Here is a 19,226-nt window from a genome sequence, read left to right on the forward strand (position 1 = left end):
AATCGCTGCCGCCGGGAAGTCGTTACCGCATCACCACGGCAACGGCCCAAGCCCGCCCCGCCCCGCCCCTTCCCGCCTCCCCGCGCCCCCTAGCGGACGCCGGCGCCACCCTCATGGGACATGTAGGCGCTGCCCGCAGGGCATGCTGGGTAGGGTAGGCGGCGGGTGGGGGGGGGTAGCTAAGATGGCGGGGAGTGGCGTTGCGCGATGAGGCCCCTACGGGCTCCCTCTGCCGCGGGGAGGTGTCTCCTCGGCCCAGAGGAGCCAGGCTGGTCCCTTAGCACCCTCAGCGTCACTGCCCACATCCCACAGCCTGCAGACCATGCTGCCATCCCTGACAGAAACCTGCCATGGCTGACAGAAACCCCCCATCACTGACAGAAACCCCCCTTGGCCGACAGAAACCCGTCACGGCCACTCCATGGCAACTCCCTTCCCGGTGTGCTCTAATAAAATAGCAGACCCTAGCACTAACCAGTGGGTCGCATGCTCCAGCCCGCGCTATACTGGAACTGAGAAGATCTCTCCCGGGAGACACTTAACTTGGAAAACGAAACCTGGGACTTGCGATCCAAAGAGCTGCAGACCCGAGCTCTGCCAGGCCAGGTCTTTCATCAAAAGCTGTGGTGCCTTCATGTCACACTGCTCCAGGTGCCTGTGTGGGCTCTGGGGCGCTCCTCCCCTTCCTAATCCCAGCCGATCACGGGTTTTTGTCCCCTCCGGAGCTAGATTAACTGCCTGTCCAGAGTGTTGCAAGCTTTTTGTTGTCGATACCATACTTGAGCTCTTTGATGGAGCTAATTTTACACTTTCACAGCCCTGGGTAAACCACAGTGGTGGTAATCAGATAGGTGATGTCGCATTTGAAAGGCACGGGGACTGTTCCTGCTGCAGTTACTCAAGGGGTAAGCGCAGAGCTCGGGAGACGTTAGTGCAAACGTAACCACAATCAGGACTGGGCCTCCTGTATCTGAAAATGCAGAACCCCGAGCCGGTGGCACAGGGACGTGGGAGTGCCGGTGGAGCTGCGGGCTCGGTGTTGCAGAAGATTCACGTAAGGACCTGCAAGGCCCTTTCAGACTACAAACACACACAACATTGCACTGCAAAGTGCTGCAAGAGGTTTCCCACCAGTGACCCCACAGGTGACACTTCTGTAYCCGCATTCCTGTGGGTACAGCCTTTGGGACAGGATGGTGGAAGCTTACCAGAGCAGAGCCGCGCTGTTTCCCAGTCCCTCAGCGAGCTCTCCCTTGTGATCCTCCTGCCAGAGTCTGTTTTTAGCCCGGGCGCAATGACAATGCACATCAATTGCTGACTTAGGCAAGGCTCCAGCCCTCGACTGGACACACCAGGATGATGAGACAGACCCAGGCACATCCACAGTTGGCTGCTGATCAAAGGCAGGTGATGATACGGGTGCCTTCTGTGCGTCCACGCCTGCCCTTGCTTGCAGCAATTAAGGTATAGAGTTTTGCTGCATGAGAACTCAGCTCTCAAGAGCAAAAACAATGCTCCAGTGAGTTGCTTTAAGGAAGGTTGATACAGTTCCAGAGCCGGTGAAAAGCGATGGTACTCCAGGCATGCGGCGCAGGGTCTTCAGGGAGCTGTGCACGGGATGCAGAGCCCTTGCAACAAGGCTGTGGCATGAAGCCGTGGTGATGGGCGGAGGTGGCCCAGCTCCCTTTCCCTCCATGTCTAGGTGTGGCATGGCACTTACCTGTCCTGACGCCTGATCAGGGAAGAGATTGAGCTAACAAAGCTGACGAAGGAGGTTGCTCTCTCCCATCAGCGCATTTCCACCCAGTCCATTTCCTCCCCAGTTTAGACCAGCATTCAGCATCCTCCCTGTTCCTGCCTCTGGCTGAGGATTTMATGGGTTGATGAGCTGCTTTGCCAGGGTCACCCGGGAGGCTGCAGAGGTTGGTACAAAGACCCCCACAGGCCTCGATGCAAGGAAACACCCCGGCATTTAGTACATCATAGCCTGGAGGGTCTTGCTCCACCAGAAAATATGCCCAGAGTGGGGGGATCCCGCGTCCAAGCTGAACAGCTGGGATGGGGCGCTGACACCCACCACAGGGCCAGGCAGGGACCCCAAGTCTGTGGGGGACTGCGTAGGGTTACAGGGACCAGGAACTGCCACTCAGGACTGCTCTGCCACATCCTGGTCGTTTACAATCCTCCACAGCCCCCAGTGTCTGCATTGCACTGGGGAGGAAGAGGAAGAGACGTGCCGAATTGGATCTCCACTGCTGGCTGCGATCTGCAGCCCCTTGCTGGCAGGGCGGGGGCCCACTGGAGCCGTCGCCGCAAGGGGTGCAGCCACCCGCGCTTTCCCGTCGCGTTGGCGATGCCGCRTGGGAACGGGGCGCGGGGCCACCCAGGCGCCCTTGCGGACGCACAGAGCCGCTTTGTCCGAGGGCAGCCACACAGACCCACAGAAACGGCCTCTCTCACAGCCAGGCACAATTAAAAATCATCGTAAGAAAGGAACGCTGTAAAAACTGGGTGTGTGGGGGGGGAAGAGCTCTGTGAGCAAACGCTCAAAGCCGCACAAGAAGGAAATAGATTATGATCTCCCTAACGAACTGCAGAGTTAATCAGCATGAGCAGGAGCAATTGTGAACCTAGGTTTGGTGCAGCGCTTGCTACCAGTGCCTGCTTTCAGAGGGGACCTTATATGAACGGGGGCTCTGTGCCCAGTGCAATAAAGAGTCCAAAGTCACAGGCGAATAGGCCTATATTTAAACAGAGGTGTTTGAACAAAATAACTGCGATGCTGGCGCTTTTTGTGCAGGGAGGGTTGCCAGAAGACTTGGCTTTTGTTCTTGGTCTTTCAGGGAGCAAATTAACTGAAGGGGACAGGCAGGCCAATGTTACTGAAGAGAGCTGACACATCCACCTGCTCCTGGATCGGATGGAGATGATCCAACCGCCTCCGGGAATCTTTTTTATCGCCTTCTGTGGACTTTGGACCAGATCCTGAAACAGGACTCCTGAAACAGGGAGTCCTGGAGACCAAGGGCAAGAACCTAAACTAAGTCCAGACAACGGTTACCTTCCTATACAAGCAGTTAACTGCTGGGAGGTGTTGGCCCACCCAGAGTTCCCGAGTCCCCTTGAGGGAAGGCAGTGCTATAACTTTGTTACTCAGCGACATTAAAGCCCACACAACCTCAGTGGGATTGGCTCTGATTTAAGCCAAAACCAACTGAGCCGGTTTGGGGCCTAAATAATCTATTCACCAGGGCCAAAAATACACCCTACATCCAAGGGTACCTAAACTTCTGAGGGAACATAAAGAGTAGCTCAGCTTCCTTCTAATCCTGTTTTTATCTGGACCCAGAGACTTTCCTGTTGCCTGCCCTGACACACAGAGGGGGATTCAGCATCCATGGCCAGTTCACCAGTGTCTATGCCCCTCTTGGCCCTCCAGGGACCAAATCAAAATTCGCTGGGGCCTCTTTCCACTGATGGTGTCTGTCTTCTTTTAATAGGCTCTTTTCTACGGTAGGAACCAAGACCCTGGATTGCAGAGGAGGAAAGTTGGTATTTGCAGGGCCATGGACCTGCGAGGAAGGAGGCCTCCAGGCCAACAGCTCTAAAAGTTTTTATTGCTTGTTGGTCTCTGCTAACATCTGCATGACTCCAGTGACTAACAACCACCTTAAGGGAATGTATGTGTTAGTTAAAGACTCCCTGGCCTTCCTGGTCAGGGCTGAAAGCGCACAAGGCCCAGGCTAGCACAGCCTTTCCGAGGTGGGCGGCCAGAAGGCACTGCTCAGTCTGTAGAGGCTGCCCTGGATGCCGTCTTCGCAGGGCCCACGCGCTCAGGAGCACAGCAGATGAGGCAGTGGGCAACTCCCAGTAGCAACCAAGGAGAAACTGCAGTCCTGGACCTTGTGATCCAGAGCCACCAGTGGCTTCTCTAGACAAGGCCTGCGGGGTCAAAACCAGCGTCCAGCCTGTGGGGAGTTGTCTCCAGGGTGCACACCTGGGCAGCCCAAAGGAAATGGCCCCACTGCCTTCTTCCCACACTGGGCATATCTCTAACCTCCTGGCAAGTTGTGGCTGCAGCCCTTGGCTGATGGAAATTGAAGCATCTCTGCCTGGATGACTTATATGTAGTCACCTATAGGCTCTGTGCTGGCCTCTGGGGCAGATGATGCCACACAGCATTTGTCTCCATCCAGAGATGGCCATATTGACTGTTTCGGCTCACAGGGACGTGCTGGGCCCCACGGGTTACCCCTGGGCTCTGCCATGCTGCTGGGCTAGTTGGAAGGCTCTGTGGTCATGATGTCTGCATGCGGAGGCTGCGACGGGCTGCTGTTCCCACCATTGCTCACATTTTCCTTGACCTCGTCCCTTGCAGGGTCGCTGCCTTTATCCTCCACTTTCTGCTTGAGTTTGAGAGAGGAATCTCTCCGGAAAAGGAGGGGTTGGTAGCCAACGAAGCCTCCTCCACTCACATTTGTACGCTTGTCTGGGGACAAACAGAAATGGAATATTATTTTCCTAGGGTGAGAAGACAGTGGCAGTGCAGCCAGGAGCCTCTATATCATTTTAAGTCTTTGCCAAACACTCTGCGGGCAGGAGGGAATATTGTCAGGGTTAGGGAGGGGAGCTGTGTGAGCGCACAGGGAGTGAGGTTAGAGCACAGCAGCGGTCACACGAGCTGTGGTAGCAGTTTGTGGCATGAAGTGAGGACAAACCACATCACACTGCTTGGGATTTGGCTTGGAAACTGCGTTTGAGATCCTTCAGCTAAGGAAATGGGACACAAGGTCTCATATTCGGAGTTATTAATGTAGCTTGTCTGACAGATGGGTCCTTCCAGCCCCCTGGCCACCCCCCAAAGAGGGGAATACAGTCAGGAGACTTGCCAGCAGTACTGAGATGTGTCCCAACACAACCTCATTCAAGAGCAGCAGAAGGAAGGTGTGATGACCTAGCCCAGCATCTTACCTCCTGGCTCGATAGGGTGCATCAGTCGATTCATCTGGACGTTCCAGTGCTTGACGTTGGTGCTGGCTTGTCGCAGCTTCCGCTGGGCCGCCTGGAACAAGCCAGAAGAGAGGGGTGAATCAGCTGCCCTACAACCATGGGTCCGGGACCACTGGCAGGAATTTCCCTTCCCTGAGTAAGCCTGGATTTGAGGCTTCCTCTAGGATGGAGACTGAACTCACTCTCCTTTTGACCTTCTAATCCACGTGCTCCTCCCCTGCTTTTTCCTGCTCAAATCCTCCCCTCTCCACACACACTCCCAGTGTTGTTACTGGTGCTCTCTGTAAAGACACCAGTGCTGTCCCCCTGGGGCAGGACACACTTGTCTCACTTCAGCCACAGACTCACCCCGTGCATATGCATGGCACAACTTATATAAAAACTCAGAGCCACATGACAAGCAAATGCCAGCCTGGTGGTTTCTCTGCCTGCCCCCAGAGTCAGCCCTGCAGGCTGCGCTGTCAGCAAAGTTCTCACAATAGCATCTGCCAGCACAGCAAAAGGGGGGGGCGAAAGCGCCTCAGCCTCCTCTCCACTTCCCCAGAAGTCGCGAGCTGCACGTGGTGCAATGCTGAGGCGGGCACTGCTCAGCCAGCGTTGCACGCTGACCCTCAAGGGCGAGGGACACAGCTGCTGAGGCTGATTGCTCTTCCCAGCCAAACCTCTGGGCTACTTTCCCTGCTGCAGCTAATATAATGTCCTAAATCCAACTTGGCTACACCAGGGTACCTGAGAACAGGCTCCGTGTCTGGCACAGAGGATGATCCCCAGAGCCCCTGGGTTTTCTCTAGCATGGAGGTGACTCCGGGGAGAGCTAGGAAGTCCCCTGGGGCTCACAGCAAGGAGGAAAGTGGTGCTAACGTGATGCTCACCATGACATCTTGGTCCGCCCGCTGCCTGTTCACTCTCACTTCTTCCAGCTGCTTCTGGGCCTCTTCCAGACACTTGTTCTTGTTCTCCATCTCCTGCTTGAGGACTTGCTTCTCCATTTGAGTTTTGATTATGTATTCCTCTTGCTCTTCCTTCAGCTTCATCAGCTGCTTCAGCTTCTCCTCTTCCTCAGCTAGTAACCTGTTGTGAAAGTGCAAGAAGTGATTACATCCTCCTCCCAGTTCATCACCCACTGACGCGCTCGCAAAATGTCACTGGCAGCGCTGGGTATACGCAGCGGGCCATGCTGGGAGCCAGCCTGCTTGGGCTGCGGTGAGGTTGTCAGCCTCTCTCTGCAGCCCCGATGGCAGGAGGGCAGAGCGGAGCCCCGGCGAGCAGGCGAGGGCAGTCCCATTGCGCTGGGGCTGTGTTTGACAACCCTACGCCCAGCCATTTCCACGGGAGTGGCRCTGACTGAAGAGGGGCTGGGACGCGCTGGTCCTACCTGGCCTGTGCATATCTCACAGACTCCTCGTCCTGCCGCGCTTTCACCTCCTGTTGCAGGGCCTCCTGGAGACGCCCCTGCATTTCTTCCAGCTCCACGATGCGCTTGCGCTGACGTTCTGCCTCYGCCTCCTTTAGGACCATCTCCGCCTGCATGGASGCACGAGCCTGCGGCAGGGAGAGGRGCCRTCAGTGTGGGTGGCTGGGCACGCTGACTGCCACCATCCCCAGGGCCCCAGCAACAGCGTGGAGCCCTCTTGCCCCTGCACCCCTGGGCAGATGGGCTCGGATGTCTCCCTCACCATGGAGAGCCTGTGGAGGTAGCTCCAGAGCAAGGCCATGTCACTGCTCAGGGAGACACCACTTCCTTGAGAGCCTGCCCCATTGCCCATCAGTTGGAGAGAGCTGGGACAGTCAGTGGCACTGGCTGCAGGGACAGAAAAGGGCTCCCTGTCCAGCACTGTGCCAGCACTTGCCTCTCACCTGCCCCCAGCTTCATAGACCCCAAGGCAAGTTGTCCTCATATCCTGCTCCTTGGGTATCTCACGCACGTGGCAGCAGCATTACTGCAAGAGGGGGGTGTGCTCCTAAAGGCACATTGATCCTCCAAATCTCCTGAACCAACGTGGGCAAGGGAAGGGACTGGCCATCCCATGTGTGACGCTGCCCCCATGGCAAGGCACCCACCTGCTCAGCCTCCCGCAGCTGGATCTCCAGCGTCCTCTGCATCTGCTCGTGCTGCTGCCTCCGCCGCTGCTCCTCCTCCTGCAAGAGCAGCTCTGCCTGCCGCTGGGCCTCCTTCAGCAGCTCCAGCTCCTGCAGCTTCCTCTCCTTCTCCTCCTGGAGCTGCTTGAGCCGCTGAGTCTCCTCCTCCTTGGCTGCCTTGCGCTGCTCCCGTTGCTCCCGCTGCTCCCGTCGCTTCTGCTTCAGGTCTTTGTGCAGGGACTTCTTGCCCTCGGCCTGCAGCCGGATGGCTGTCTGGATGGCTGGGGAGGGAAGGAAGGACAGTCAGCCAGGCTGCCTCCCCGGCCATGGGAGCACAGCGCRGTCAAGCCAGGGAGGGGGCACAGGGCCAGCATGGGGGCACAGACCTAGTGTCCACTCCTGGCGCTGCCGGGTGTCGGAGGCGCTCATCTCGTACGTGCGGGAGGAGGTCTTCACGCAGAACATGCACCTCTTCCCGTCCCGGTCAGGCAGCACCTGTGGAGAGAGGATGGTATTACCCCAACTTGCCCAGGGTAGGGAGCAACCAGTGGGATGAGGACCAAGATAAATCCTCAGATCCACCCTCTCACCTAACAACTGTTCTCCTGCCTGCTGTGTGCAGGCCTGAAAACTAGCAAACTCATGCCACATAATCCACTACTTGTCACCTCTGGGCTTCTTGCAGCAGGAGAAATCCCTGTTTCTGCTGGTCTTTCTCTAGCTCCCTGAGGGAGCTTTTCCAACTTTGTTTGGTTACAGGATTGGCTCTTCCATGCTCATGGACACGAAACCACTGCAGTTCACTTTCAGGTCCCCCTTCCCAGGGTCCATTAGCCTCTGTCCCAGCTATGCTAGGTCTCGTGGCACGGGAGCTGAGCGGGAGGCATTATCCCTGCTGCCCAACGAACCCTCGAGCCATGTCCTGGGCTTTACCTCCACGCAGCAGTGCTTGTCTAATGCGATGCTCCCCTTCTTCTCCTTCCGTTCCTCGCTCATGTAGTAGGACAGGACACTGGGTTTCAGCGTGAACCACCGCTCCGACCAGTTCCTCCTCAGCTGGCCCTTCTTCCAGAGGTAGCCCTGCATCCGAGAGAGCCAGGGATCACTGAAGGTGGTAGGAGGGGTGTCGTATAATGGCATCATAACCRTGTCCGTGTAGAGGCAGGAGAAAAATAGAAACATCCCCCCCAGAGAAGWGTCCAGTGTCGTGCAGGGACCAGGGGAGGCAGGAGTATGTCTGGGCCAGCTGCATGGGGTTGTCACAGCCTTTCTGACCCAGCTGGAAACCTGAGACCAGCTCCTTGCGAAACAGGCTGTGTCCCAGGACACAGGGCCCCCCTTGCCTGTTTGAGCACGTCCTCGATGACCTCTTGGTACACCTCCTCCACAGCCATGCTGACGGCCTCCTGCTCGATGCCTCGTAGGAACCGCCCGGAGTTCACCATGTCCAGGAACTGCCAGACCGTGAGGCCGCCCTGCCCCTGCGGCTCCTGGGAGAGGTAGTCGTCCAGCTCGCAGGAGTTCAGCTCCACGTTCATGGCCGCGCAGATCTTCTTCAGCAGATACTCCACCTGCGGGGACAGGGAGCTCAGCCACRGGGAGAAGTGAGAACCATTCCCACCCCACAGCCACTGACTTGGGCCACTGAAACCCATTTCGGAGGGCCCTGGGCCACATCCCTCCAGTCACAGAGTTATCGCCCCTTGCGATGGCTGATGGTAATGTTTGAGCTGTTGCAGGCTGCAGGCAGACTCAGGAGGTTGGTGAGGGCTAGTGCTCGTGAGGCTTTTTTCTTTTGATCACAAGGCCTAGGTGTTTTTGGATTGTTTTTCTGAAGAGTAAGAAAACTCTTCAGAAATGGGGTGCATTAGGGAGATTAGACCAACACTGGTCTCCTCCAAACCTGACCCACAAAGCAGGTGTCTCAGACCACTGCCGTGACCTCAGTACCGCTTTGGTTTCCCTCTCATATAGTGACATGTTGCCATAAAAACACTGGGGAGGAGCTGGGGGAAAGGTCCCTGCAGAGGAGATGAACCTCATTAGGAAACAATGTAAACAAACTGCTTTAAAAAGAGCTACAATTGCTGAAAAATAACATGATGTCATGAAGACTTATTTCAGCTCAAGTTTTGCTGTCAGCTGTCACAGCCTAGCTGCGGATCTGGGACCCAAGAGGTGTGGGTGACTCTGCTGAGAGCCGTGGGGAAAGGTGGAACACAGCAGCGTCCCCACGCCCGGATGGATTTTCCCCTCATCATCTAACTCGGAGAAGGGAAATAATTTTAATTTAGGGTTATTTTTTTTCAAGCCCAGCTCAGTAAGCAAAAAGATGATTCAGTTTGTCATGGTCTGAGGAACAGGAAATACCTCTCCCAGGGAACAGGAAGTGCGGTTGCCTTTGTACATCTGTGCAATGCTGTTTTTTTCTTTTTTTGCCCCTTTTTTTTTTTGCATTTTTGCTGATCTCTAGAGGAGATGGTGCAGAAGCAGATGGCAGCTGCTCGCCCAGCTGAGCTTGGTCCCTTGCCAGTGCAGCAAGGCCTGGGAGGTTGCTTTGGAGCATGTCCCTCCTTCCCAGATCTGTCCACCTTCCCATGGGGTTTTAATCTGCCCCCCAGAAATGAGAAAGCTCCCCTCCAAATGCGGCGTGGAATTTAGAGATTACTGTGAGTGGCTTTGCGGAGTGGCCTGGATACCTCGCTCTTAACTCTCCAGATGCTGGGCAGGGGGTGAGCACACGGTGACAGCGGGCACGGAGAGGGACAACCGATTCTGCTGCCTTCATGGTGGCAAAGGCTGAGAGACACAGCCTGGCATCACGCACAGCTGTGCTGGCAGCGATTGCACAGGGAGCATCTCCATCGCAACAGCAGCTTTGAAGGGTTTCTCACTGTCTTCTCTTTCTCCCCCATTAAAATCAGAAAGAGCCCTCCAACACCATGCTCTACTTAACCCTTGGATGAGCTGCAAGGACGTCAGGCAGGGAACTATCCACAGCAGGGAAAAAGGAGTTGAGCTGTAGATGCTCCTTGGTTAGGGATCTGAGAACTGGCACATTCATTTCACAGCTGGGAAAAGAGCTCCGTTGCTGGCATCATCTTGGAGCCACAGAAAGGCACTGTGGCACCAGCCCATGCTCCATCCTCCAAGGTGTCGATACCTTAGAGGCTTCAGCATTTCGGAGAGGTCCTAGGAGTTGCCACCAGGTCACCCTCCTTTCCCTGGGCACCAGCGTGGCTGGGGCCATAGCTGGGGGTGCCCAGGGCAGGTGGCTGTTCCTCCCATCCTGCTCGTGGCCTGCTTTCTCTCTCACACCCAGGAACACCRTGTCTAGCAGGATGTGGTGAAACGGGAGAGACATGCCAGGAAATGATAACGGGACATTTCAGCCCAAAACCAGCTCTGCCAGCATACAGAGCCCTGGGAGGCCAGGAACAGAGTTGTGAGTGAGGCAGGCAGGAGGAGAAGGCAGTTCCTACCTCGTCTGGCACCATGACAAGAGGGTATTTGTCTTCAGACAGGAAGTTGAAGAGACACCAGAGCTTGAAGGCATCTTGGTGGGACACAACGCTGTTCCCGTTCCGGTCGGGCTTGTAATTCTTCTTCGCTGTCAAGGTCCAGCAGAGCTCATCAAAGTTTTCTTTGACAAAAGCACCTTCCTCCACCTGCAGCCAAGACCCAGAGTGGTGAACGTACGGCTACATGATTACAGAGCTTCTGGGGGAAAACACTGGAGGAAGGGCAAAAACTCTTGCATCGGAAATCTCCTGCCCCTTCCAGAGAGAAGCACTGACTGATTTATACATGGGGCAGGAGAAAGGGATTTGCACATGGTTACAGGGTGTAACTGAGCACTGAACCCAGGAGCCCTGACCCCCTTTGCTGGTACGTGTTCAGCGCAGATCCCCTTGCACAGGCGACTAAGGCACACTGGCTGGTAGGGAAAGCGCTCCGGGACTGCTGCCGCACCTGGGCATCGCGGCACCRCATCTGCCTTGCGACTCGGCCAAAGATGACGCAGCCCTCTCTCAGACAGCCTTGGCAGGCCTGCCGCGGCGTTGAAGTGCCAGTAGGCAGCGGAAAACGTACAGCAAAGCACACTTAGCATTCTGGTGGGCTCTCCAAGTCCACATCTCAAAGGCTTTCGTGGCTTTGGGTCAGTGGAATTATCCCATTTTATCAAAAGGAGGAAGGGAGGCCCAGCAAAGGGAAGAGATGTGCCACAGACAGGCAGCAGTGGAGGCGGGAATGAAGCCTCCATCAGCCTCGGCCTCGCCGCCTGTCCAAGAGCGACCACCGGTATGAGAAACCTTCACCAGAGCTGGGCTCCCTGCGTYGCTAGTAACTTCAGTGAGTTCGGTGACTAGTAAGTTCAGCTCTGTGAAACACAGGTGAACTGTGACAGGGACCAAACTCGTTCGGCCACGTCYGGCCGCTCTGTCCTAGCGTTTGCCCGGGAGGGTCCCACCGTGCACAAGCTACGTGCAGACAGAGCGAGGGCCAACCACAGTCTGTGATGGCTGAGCTGGAGAAAAACCTCTGGGTCCTGGGGTCCAGGAAAAGCTAAAAGTCCCACTTACTAGGAAAAACCACTTCCCCTTCTCAGTTTGCCTCTGGGATTTTATTAGCCATGGCGAAACCAGCAGAAGGCGTTTTAGAAAAGGTCGTCACCGAAAGAACCACATGAGAAACTGCAAGGATTTGGGTCACTCGGCAACAGGAAGATCGGGCAGGGCTGACCTTGGGCACAGCCGGTGGCCCCACGCTGAGAGACCTTCTCGCATCGCCGCTGAGGTTTCAGGCTCTCCAAACTGCCTTCCTAAGGCAGAGGGAGCAGGAGGAGGCTCTGCCCTCTCCCTGCAGACCAAATCCCTGCAGCCGCGATGAACGTGAGGAGGCAGCACTGCAAGGGGCAGCTGGGCGCTGGGCTGACGCAGTCCGGCCCCCCCGGCTGGCTCGGGGCACTTGAGCACAACCTGCCCCAGAGAAGTCTCAGCTCTTTTGCACGTGCTGCTGCTTGGGCTGAATAACAACCTCTAGCGAGAGAGAAGGTGTCCTGAGCTGAAGGCAGAGGCACGTCCTGGCCTGAGTGGCTCACGCCAAAACCTCTTGCCTGGCACGCACCAAAACCGGGACTCTGTGGGCTGACAGAGCCGCACGGTTCAATCTGCRCGGCCTCAGCCCTTTAGGACGCGGCAGGGAAAGGAAGGGTTACTGCACCCAGCTGTAGGCCCCCCTGCTTTCAAGCGCACAGTGGAAGAAAGTTGTCAGTCATTTTTCCTCTCCCCGCATGCCCAGAGGAAACGTGCACCGAGCCGCAGAGCCTCGCCGCGCAAAACAAAGGTGCCTTTGAGCCATGGAAAAAGAGAGAAACCCACCCACTCCCCACCCCTTGGCACCCCCAGCATCCCCGGCCTCGGCTCCTGCCCCAGCACCCCACCCTCCTCCGTCTCCTCCGCTTTCTGCCAAAAGGCCGAGAGGTCACGTCTCAAATTCGAACAGGGGTGGAGAGGAAAAAAGGGCTGGGACAGACCGCTAGGTTTCCTCTGCCCGGGCGATTTCTCTCTCCGAGCCCTTTAGGAAACGCTGACGCAGATGCGCCTCCAACCAGCGCCCCGACRGAGCGGAAGGGCTGCTTTGCCCTTGCCAGCGAGACCCCGGGCTCTGAACCTTCCTCTCTCCTTTTGGCAACCAGCTGAGCGCTCCCCCCTCTCTCCGTCCCTCTGCCTCTCCCCGGGGCACGGGACCTCCACGCTCTGTCCCGGGAACCAGGAGCTGTTGCTGCGGGTGCAGGGGGGCCCGGGGATGCCAAGGGGCGAGGGAGCAGACGGCGCACGGTGGGGCTCACCTTATCCAGGATGTACTTGTTGAGATAGGGCATGTAGCCCTGGCTGGACACCGGCCCGTCATCGTCATCCCGGAAATGCTCTTCCAGGGCCACAGGATCGTGGGGGATGCGCAGCACCGTGTACAGGTTGTGAGACAGCACCTGGCGGAGCACGAGGAGAGGAGAAGGGCTTTCGAGGGTGAAACCGCTGACCCTGCCACATCAGGACGCACGTGCACATCTGGGGCACAGCTGGATGGGGCCCAAAACCCCACCTTCCCCCTATGGGTCCCGCGACCCACCCCAGCCTCCCCTTGAGGCAGCCACATCACGGCGTGGCTTGGGCTTGGGCGTTTTCAGCAGGGTGGGGGAATATTCCTAAATATAAACCTTAGATAACCAAACGGAAACAGCCCCAAAGGCATTTGGAACTGAGGATTTTTTTTTACTTTCATTTCTCTTCTTTCTTAGCACAGAGGGAATTTTTATTTTATTTTTTTTAAAGGGACCGTTCCAAACATTACAAAGCAAACAGGGCACAGTTTGATCTAGAAAGGAAGATAAGCCGCCCCAATCCACACTGTTTGGCAGCTGCCTCGAGGGATTGCCTGAAAAAATAAGTAACTGCAACGTGCTCCACACCGGTTGCCGCGTTGCAAGCCAGCAGCAGTCGCTTTGTGCGACTGTGTCATTGAAAGACACCGAAATGAAAATTAAAAAAAAAAAAGTAAAAGAAACTAAGGAAAGGTTTTGTTCGGAGGGGCCGGAGGGGAAGGCGGCCGGCTTCACGGGGCGGCTCACGACCTGTCTGGAAACGTCCTTCCCCTGCGAAACGCCGCCGGAGGCCTCGCCAGCTGCTGCGCCTTGAAACCCTCCTCGCCCAGCCGGATTTTTGCTCGCTTTTTTGCCCTCCGGGCTGACGTTATCAGCACGGCTCCACCCGGCCTCTAAACTCCGCGCAGGGCCGTGGCCCCAGGCGCCCAGCTTCCCGGGGATGGGCACCTGGACTACATTTCCCATGATGCATAGGGCAGCGCCGCCAGCCTCCCTGCCTGGAAGCCGTCGCGGTGCATCATGGGAGGCGTAGTCCAGCCTGTTGCCTCCCTCTTCTGTCAAACCATTGCCCGCCATGAGAATGTGGCTTRTTGTATCCCAAATTCACCGTTTTTCCAGCCAGCTTGGCTCCTTTTTCCCCTTGCCATTGGCTGCCTGCAGCCCCACGTGCCATCTCCAAAGCCCAACGCCTCCCTGAACGGAGCAGGGCCAGAGAAGAAGCCGGCCCCGAGCCTCCATCCCACCATGCGCCGCCTCAATGGCGCTCGGCCCCGCCTGACGCAGCCGCCGCCGGGCAGCACGGAGCGGGGCGGGCAGGAGCCAGCCCGCGAGGCGACCGATGCCGCAGCCCCGGGCAGCGAGACAAAGCCCGGCCGCGGCCTGGGGAGCCGCGTCGCACCCCACCGCCCCACAAAACGCCCCCCGCGTCCGGCGAGCCGAATCGAAAGCAGGGCAGGGCGGGAAGGAAGAGCCCGGCCGATCGGGGGCCTCGGCACCGGCGCGGGGCCAGGGCTGCCGCAGCCCACGGGGAGAGGACGGGGGGAACCCCCCTCCCCAGGCCCCAAAACAAGGGGAAAAAAGAAAAAAGCCGGGGGGGGTGGAGGGGACAGGGTGCTCCGAGCGCCGGCACAGCCGCCGCCGGCGAGAGCGGTTCRTGACTCAGCTTTTCCGCCTCGCCGCGCGCGGGCAGCGGTGGCAGGGGGAAGCGGGCGGCAGGGCGCTGGGGCCGGCCCGTGGGCCGTGGGCTCCCTTCCGCCAGCGCCCAGCCTYGAGGGAGACTTTCACCCTTGTTGGCACCAGTGAGCTGCTCTCACGCCATTCCTGTTACTGGCCAGACTGGGACCCACCAGCCTGGGCCATATTCGATAAGCACAGGAGCTTTCGGGCCGAGCTAGGTGCCTCCTTTCTGCCCCCAAGACCGTTCATAAACTGGCCATGGTGAGCCAACCCCGTCCACCGAGACCTTAATTAAATCCCGAGTCCTGCACAGATTTCCGGCGAGAGCAGCCTTCCCAAATTAGGGTTTGTGCGTTTTTCCAGCAAGGTTCCCAATCCCAAACAGCATGCAACCAACCCGACATGCTGAGGCAGGGCCTGGCTGAGAAGCAGCAGCTTCCAGCACCCTGTGCCGGGCTGGGACTTCATTTTATCTGCTCAGCCCTTGGCCTGGTCTCTGCCTTGTCCCCTGCAACCTGGAGCTGCTTGTGCCTTGCTCCCATGCGGCAGCACCTTTCCCCACTCTGCCAGGGCTTTGCTGTAGCCGGCAGGCTYGGGAGGCCAAACTGCTCCTCTCCTCTCCCTCTGCTAACCGGGACAGGACTAAAGCGGAGCTGCAAGAGGGAAAGCGCCAAGATGGTGCAAGAGGAGACCACCCCGCGGTGCCCGCCTGCCTCCCTGGCACAGCGCTCTGGCATGACCGCGGTGAAACACGCAGCTCTCCGTGCACCTGGCAAGCGGGAACCGCATCCTGCATCACAGACACCTCAAACAGACGGGAAATAGCTCTCCCAGCTCTCTAAGTGTGGATGTGATGGCATGGGAAAGATAAACAGCTCCTCCAAAACCAGACCTGATGTGTGCCCATCCTAGGAACAGAAACACCCAAGGTCTCTTAACTCCTAGTGTGTAACCACAAGACTGTCCTTCCTTCCTGTGCACATGCACACCTACACTCCTATGTACGTATGTGCATACTTGCATATGCACCTACATATAAAGAGCTAAACTACTGAACCCAATAGCTTCCCACGGCTGTGCCATCGAGCTTTGAAATGCTGCTAAATTTACTTATGCAACCGTCTGAAAAGAGTTCAGAGGAGTTTTACGCCCAGCTCCCGTCGGCTTTCTTAGAAGCTACCAGTAAAAGCCAGCGCTTGGCTGGTGGGGCCAACTGCGCTTTGTTTCCATAGGTGCACGCACGCTCCATGCGCATCAGCAGCTCTCCCACCCTCRTTCAAGACCCTTCTTGTAGCAACACGCCTGGCCCAGGCAGCAGAGCACAGCCAAGCATCACCGTCTCAACGCAGCCCAGCTAGGAGGAGTTTCCAGAGGACATGGCGACCGCTGCTTTAATTCCTTACTTGCTCAAACTATCAGCCTGCAAGACTGAATTTCTTCTGCGCCGAACCTACAGGCAGAAACCCCAATGCTGGCTTGTGTAGGCTGGGGCAAATCTGGGCTTCTCATGAGCAGCCAGTGTTTTGCACCGAGAGGCGATGGAAATGAGGTCTCCCCTGCCCTGAGGCAGGCGGAAAGTTATCCACACTGAGATTCATCACAGTAAAAACACACATTGGTGTTTCCGACACGGTACACGCACGGCACAGTAAGTCCAAAGAGCCTCTCCCCCGCACAGACCCAGACTCGCCTCCAAGCATTCCACTGCCGTTCCCATTTCAATGCTGAAAGCGTGGGAAGAAAGCCAGGGGCAAATCTCCCTTCTGCTCTGAAATGTCACTCTGGAAAAAATATCGCTGCGGAGATTCCCTCCGCGGCACATTCCGATGGAGCCCAGCGCCCCTCGGCCCCGTGCGCGAGGTGGGTTTGCAGCTCCACCTTCCCTCCTGCACAAGCTCTCTAGGAAATTGCTGCTAAAACTAGGGTCTTTGCGGCCTCAACGTCACCAGTAGCGATAAAGAACTTGCAAGACAAATGCTGTATGTGCAACACCAGTGCTTTCAAAGTGTGATTGCACGTTTGGGGCCGAGAGCAAGCCTGGTGCCGGGCTTMGGACCCAAAGGCAAACTGGCAAAAGTGCCCACGTGCCCTAAGGGCAGGGAGGTAACTCAGGAGAGCACAGCACCCGTTTCTGGGAATTAGCAAAGGGAATTAGGCTCTGGCCTACTTTGGGATTTTCTTTAATTCCTTCAGCTATTTCTACAGTTTTTGGTGCCTTAAAAAATTGTAAATCCAGCCCTTATTTAATGGCTCTGAAGATGCTTGAGGCTGAACGGCCCCTGGGCCCCATCGCAGCCTCGTGTCGGCCCTGCACAGCCGCGCTGAGCAAACACAACCCGATTGCTCCCGGTCGGAGACGCCGGGGTGCACCCACATGAGCCTGGCTCCCAAACCACCACGTGCAACGGGTTTCTTCGAAGCAGGTTGAGCAGCTTGCGGCTGGGCCACCAGCTCAGCAGGAGCAGCCGGGCTCCCGCTGCTCCAGACCTGTTCAGACAAGACTCTCATTTTTGGACAAAACATTTCCCCCTCGCCAAAGCCCAGCGCCTTCCCTGCGGTCTCTCCCGGGGGAACCCCTCAAAGGCAGAGGGAGAAAGAAGAAAAGAGGTTTCTTTCCATCGCCTCTTTCACAACACATCTCCCGAAGTTGCAGCTGCTGCCAAGTCCTCCTGACGCAACGTTGCACTGTGTTTTGCATGTTTCTAGCTCAGGTTCTTTCTCCGCATCACAACCCCCTGCTCCAAGCAGCATTTCCAACCCCGATGCCAGCGTAAGAACAAGAACGCGACTTTTAAGCAGGGAAAAAAAAAATCACAAAATTTTCAAAGGAAAAAAGTCAGTAACTATTGTAAAAGCGGAGGAGAAACCTGGTGGATTTGACGAGACCCAGACGAAAGGCTTTAAAAAGCCATGAGAGTGTTTAAGAAGTGCCGAACTCAGGAGCCTTCTGCAAAGCTTCCAAAGAGGTGGGAAAAGAAGCAATCAGAGTTTTTGAGAAAGTGATATGTTATTTCTGGCCAGACCACCAAGGAGTTTTATTTTTGAAAGCGGTCTTCCTCTACCTATCTACCCACTGCTTGAACAGGAAGGAGAAACGCGGGTGCTCAGACGAGCAAGAAAATACACCCAAGATACAGCTGCTACTTGGGCACATGGAAGTGTACAGAAGTAAAAACACCTCCAAAAATTAGATTTCTCCCCGAAGATTTTCACCAACGGGATACATTTGAACATTAACTCCCTGCTGCTCCCCCCCCCCCTTTTTTTTTTAAGGCAGGTGAATCAGAGACAGAGAACTTCACTAAGCGTGGAGGAGACAGCGGGGTCTTGTTAATATTTAGCAATTCTTCCAATCATCCCATGGAAAGCCAGGGAGCTGCAAAGCATCACTGGAGCCACTCCGCACCCCGTAAGCTGCCCGCGAGCCCGGAGGCRAGGCAGAGCCGAGGCACGCCGAGCCCCAAGCTGCCGGCGTGCCGTCGGACCCCTCGGTACTCACTTTGAGCTGGGATTTGGACACTTTGCCGCTCTTCTCCACGTCCAGGGCCGTGAAGGCGTACCAGATGGATTTCAACAGCTCTGCTCGCAGGTCCATGGCTACAGGCGCTGATGACAGAGGCTGCTCTGTCAATGTCGAGAATCCGGTTTCAGGAAACCAACTGCCTCGACAGCTTTCGGCAGCCGGAGCTTGCGCGAAGCAGGAGCGCCATCTGCTTGGATGTGCCTCGGAGAGGCCAGCGGCCCCCTGCCATCTTCCTGCCCGCCGGTCCCCCGGGCACACACCGCCTCCAGCTCCCAGCTCCCCGTGGCAGGCTGCAGGCAGCGGATCAGCTCCCGGCACGGCGTTCACAGCTAAACAGCTCTTGATCTGCAAATACTCAGCGCGCCGTCCTGCACGCTCACCTTGTGGTTCACGGGGGCTGACGTCTGCTGCAGACACCCCTACTGCGAGCCTCTGCCAGGCCTGGAGCACCTGCAGAGGCAGATCCCAGGGCTGAGGGAAGGCAAGAGGCACTTTTGGGCTCGCTTGGAAAACAAGCGTGAAAATCTGAGCGCAAACCGGGCAAGGATTCGTAATCCTTTGCAATCTCAGCCTGGAGATCAAAAGCTTTCTCAGCACTTGTTCTGCAGAGAAATCCCCTCCCTACACAAAGTAGCAGCTTCCTCTTCTCATATTTAAATTGAGAGCTTCCCCTAGCAGCAGCACAGCCCGTGCCACACGTGAAAGCTCCGGGCCTGCTTGTTTTGAGTTGTCACACCAGAGACGGCAAGCTGAAATCTGCCTGCTGCAGCCCTCCCAGGAGGCGTTATTGGAGCGGCATGCTCAAACCTCTTCCCTTGCAGAAGCAACCCAAAAGCACTTCTTGGGTATATACAGCCAATAAATACCTGACTACTCGGAGCCTGCGCTGGCATTCTCTGTGCTAGCTTCATCCACAAAATGTCCAGGGGCAAAGTAAACACCAAAGGTGCCAAGGTTACTTCTGTGGGCTTGAGGAAGCCAGCCTGCCCCAGTAGGCAGAGAGGATTTTAGGATTTTTTTAATTTGCTCCCTGAACTTCCTTTATCCRTTCAT

At 56.6% G+C, this 19,226-nt stretch overlaps 2 protein-coding genes across 5 annotated transcripts in view; both read right to left on the reverse strand.

The window, feature by feature from the left end:
- Positions 1-2,710, reverse strand: part of PPARD (peroxisome proliferator activated receptor delta) — a 28,039-nt gene extending 25,329 nt beyond the window's left edge. For 2 of the 4 annotated variants that reach the window (XM_026056712.1, XM_026056710.1), the window contains exon 1: positions 1,209-2,710. The gene's annotated coding sequence lies outside the window, so the exon portion shown is untranslated. Of the gene's footprint in view, positions 1-475; positions 534-1,208 lie in introns of those variants that run through there. The other 2 variants (XM_026056714.1, XM_026056709.1) reach the window with 2 other exon arrangements.
- Positions 2,711-3,595: 885 nt separating this feature from the next.
- On the reverse strand, positions 3,596-19,176 carry DEF6 (DEF6, guanine nucleotide exchange factor). The gene is made up of 11 exons (XM_026056717.1): positions 18,150-19,176; positions 12,941-13,081; positions 10,572-10,757; positions 8,433-8,660; positions 8,023-8,169; positions 7,476-7,584; positions 7,072-7,370; positions 6,386-6,552; positions 5,883-6,081; positions 4,972-5,062; positions 3,596-4,489 (listed from the first exon to the last, which is right to left on the reverse strand). The coding sequence occupies exons 1-11, from the start codon at positions 18,243-18,245 to the stop codon at positions 4,278-4,280; spliced, it is 1,875 nt and encodes a 624-aa protein (XP_025912502.1). The 5' UTR covers positions 18,246-19,176; the 3' UTR covers positions 3,596-4,277.
- Between the last annotated feature and the right edge of the window lie 50 nt (positions 19,177-19,226).

Source organism: Apteryx rowi, unplaced genomic scaffold (assembly GCF_003343035.1).
Source record: "Apteryx rowi isolate R43461 unplaced genomic scaffold, aptRow1 scaffold_132, whole genome shotgun sequence".
Classification (NCBI taxonomy): domain Eukaryota; kingdom Metazoa; phylum Chordata; class Aves; order Apterygiformes; family Apterygidae; genus Apteryx; species Apteryx rowi.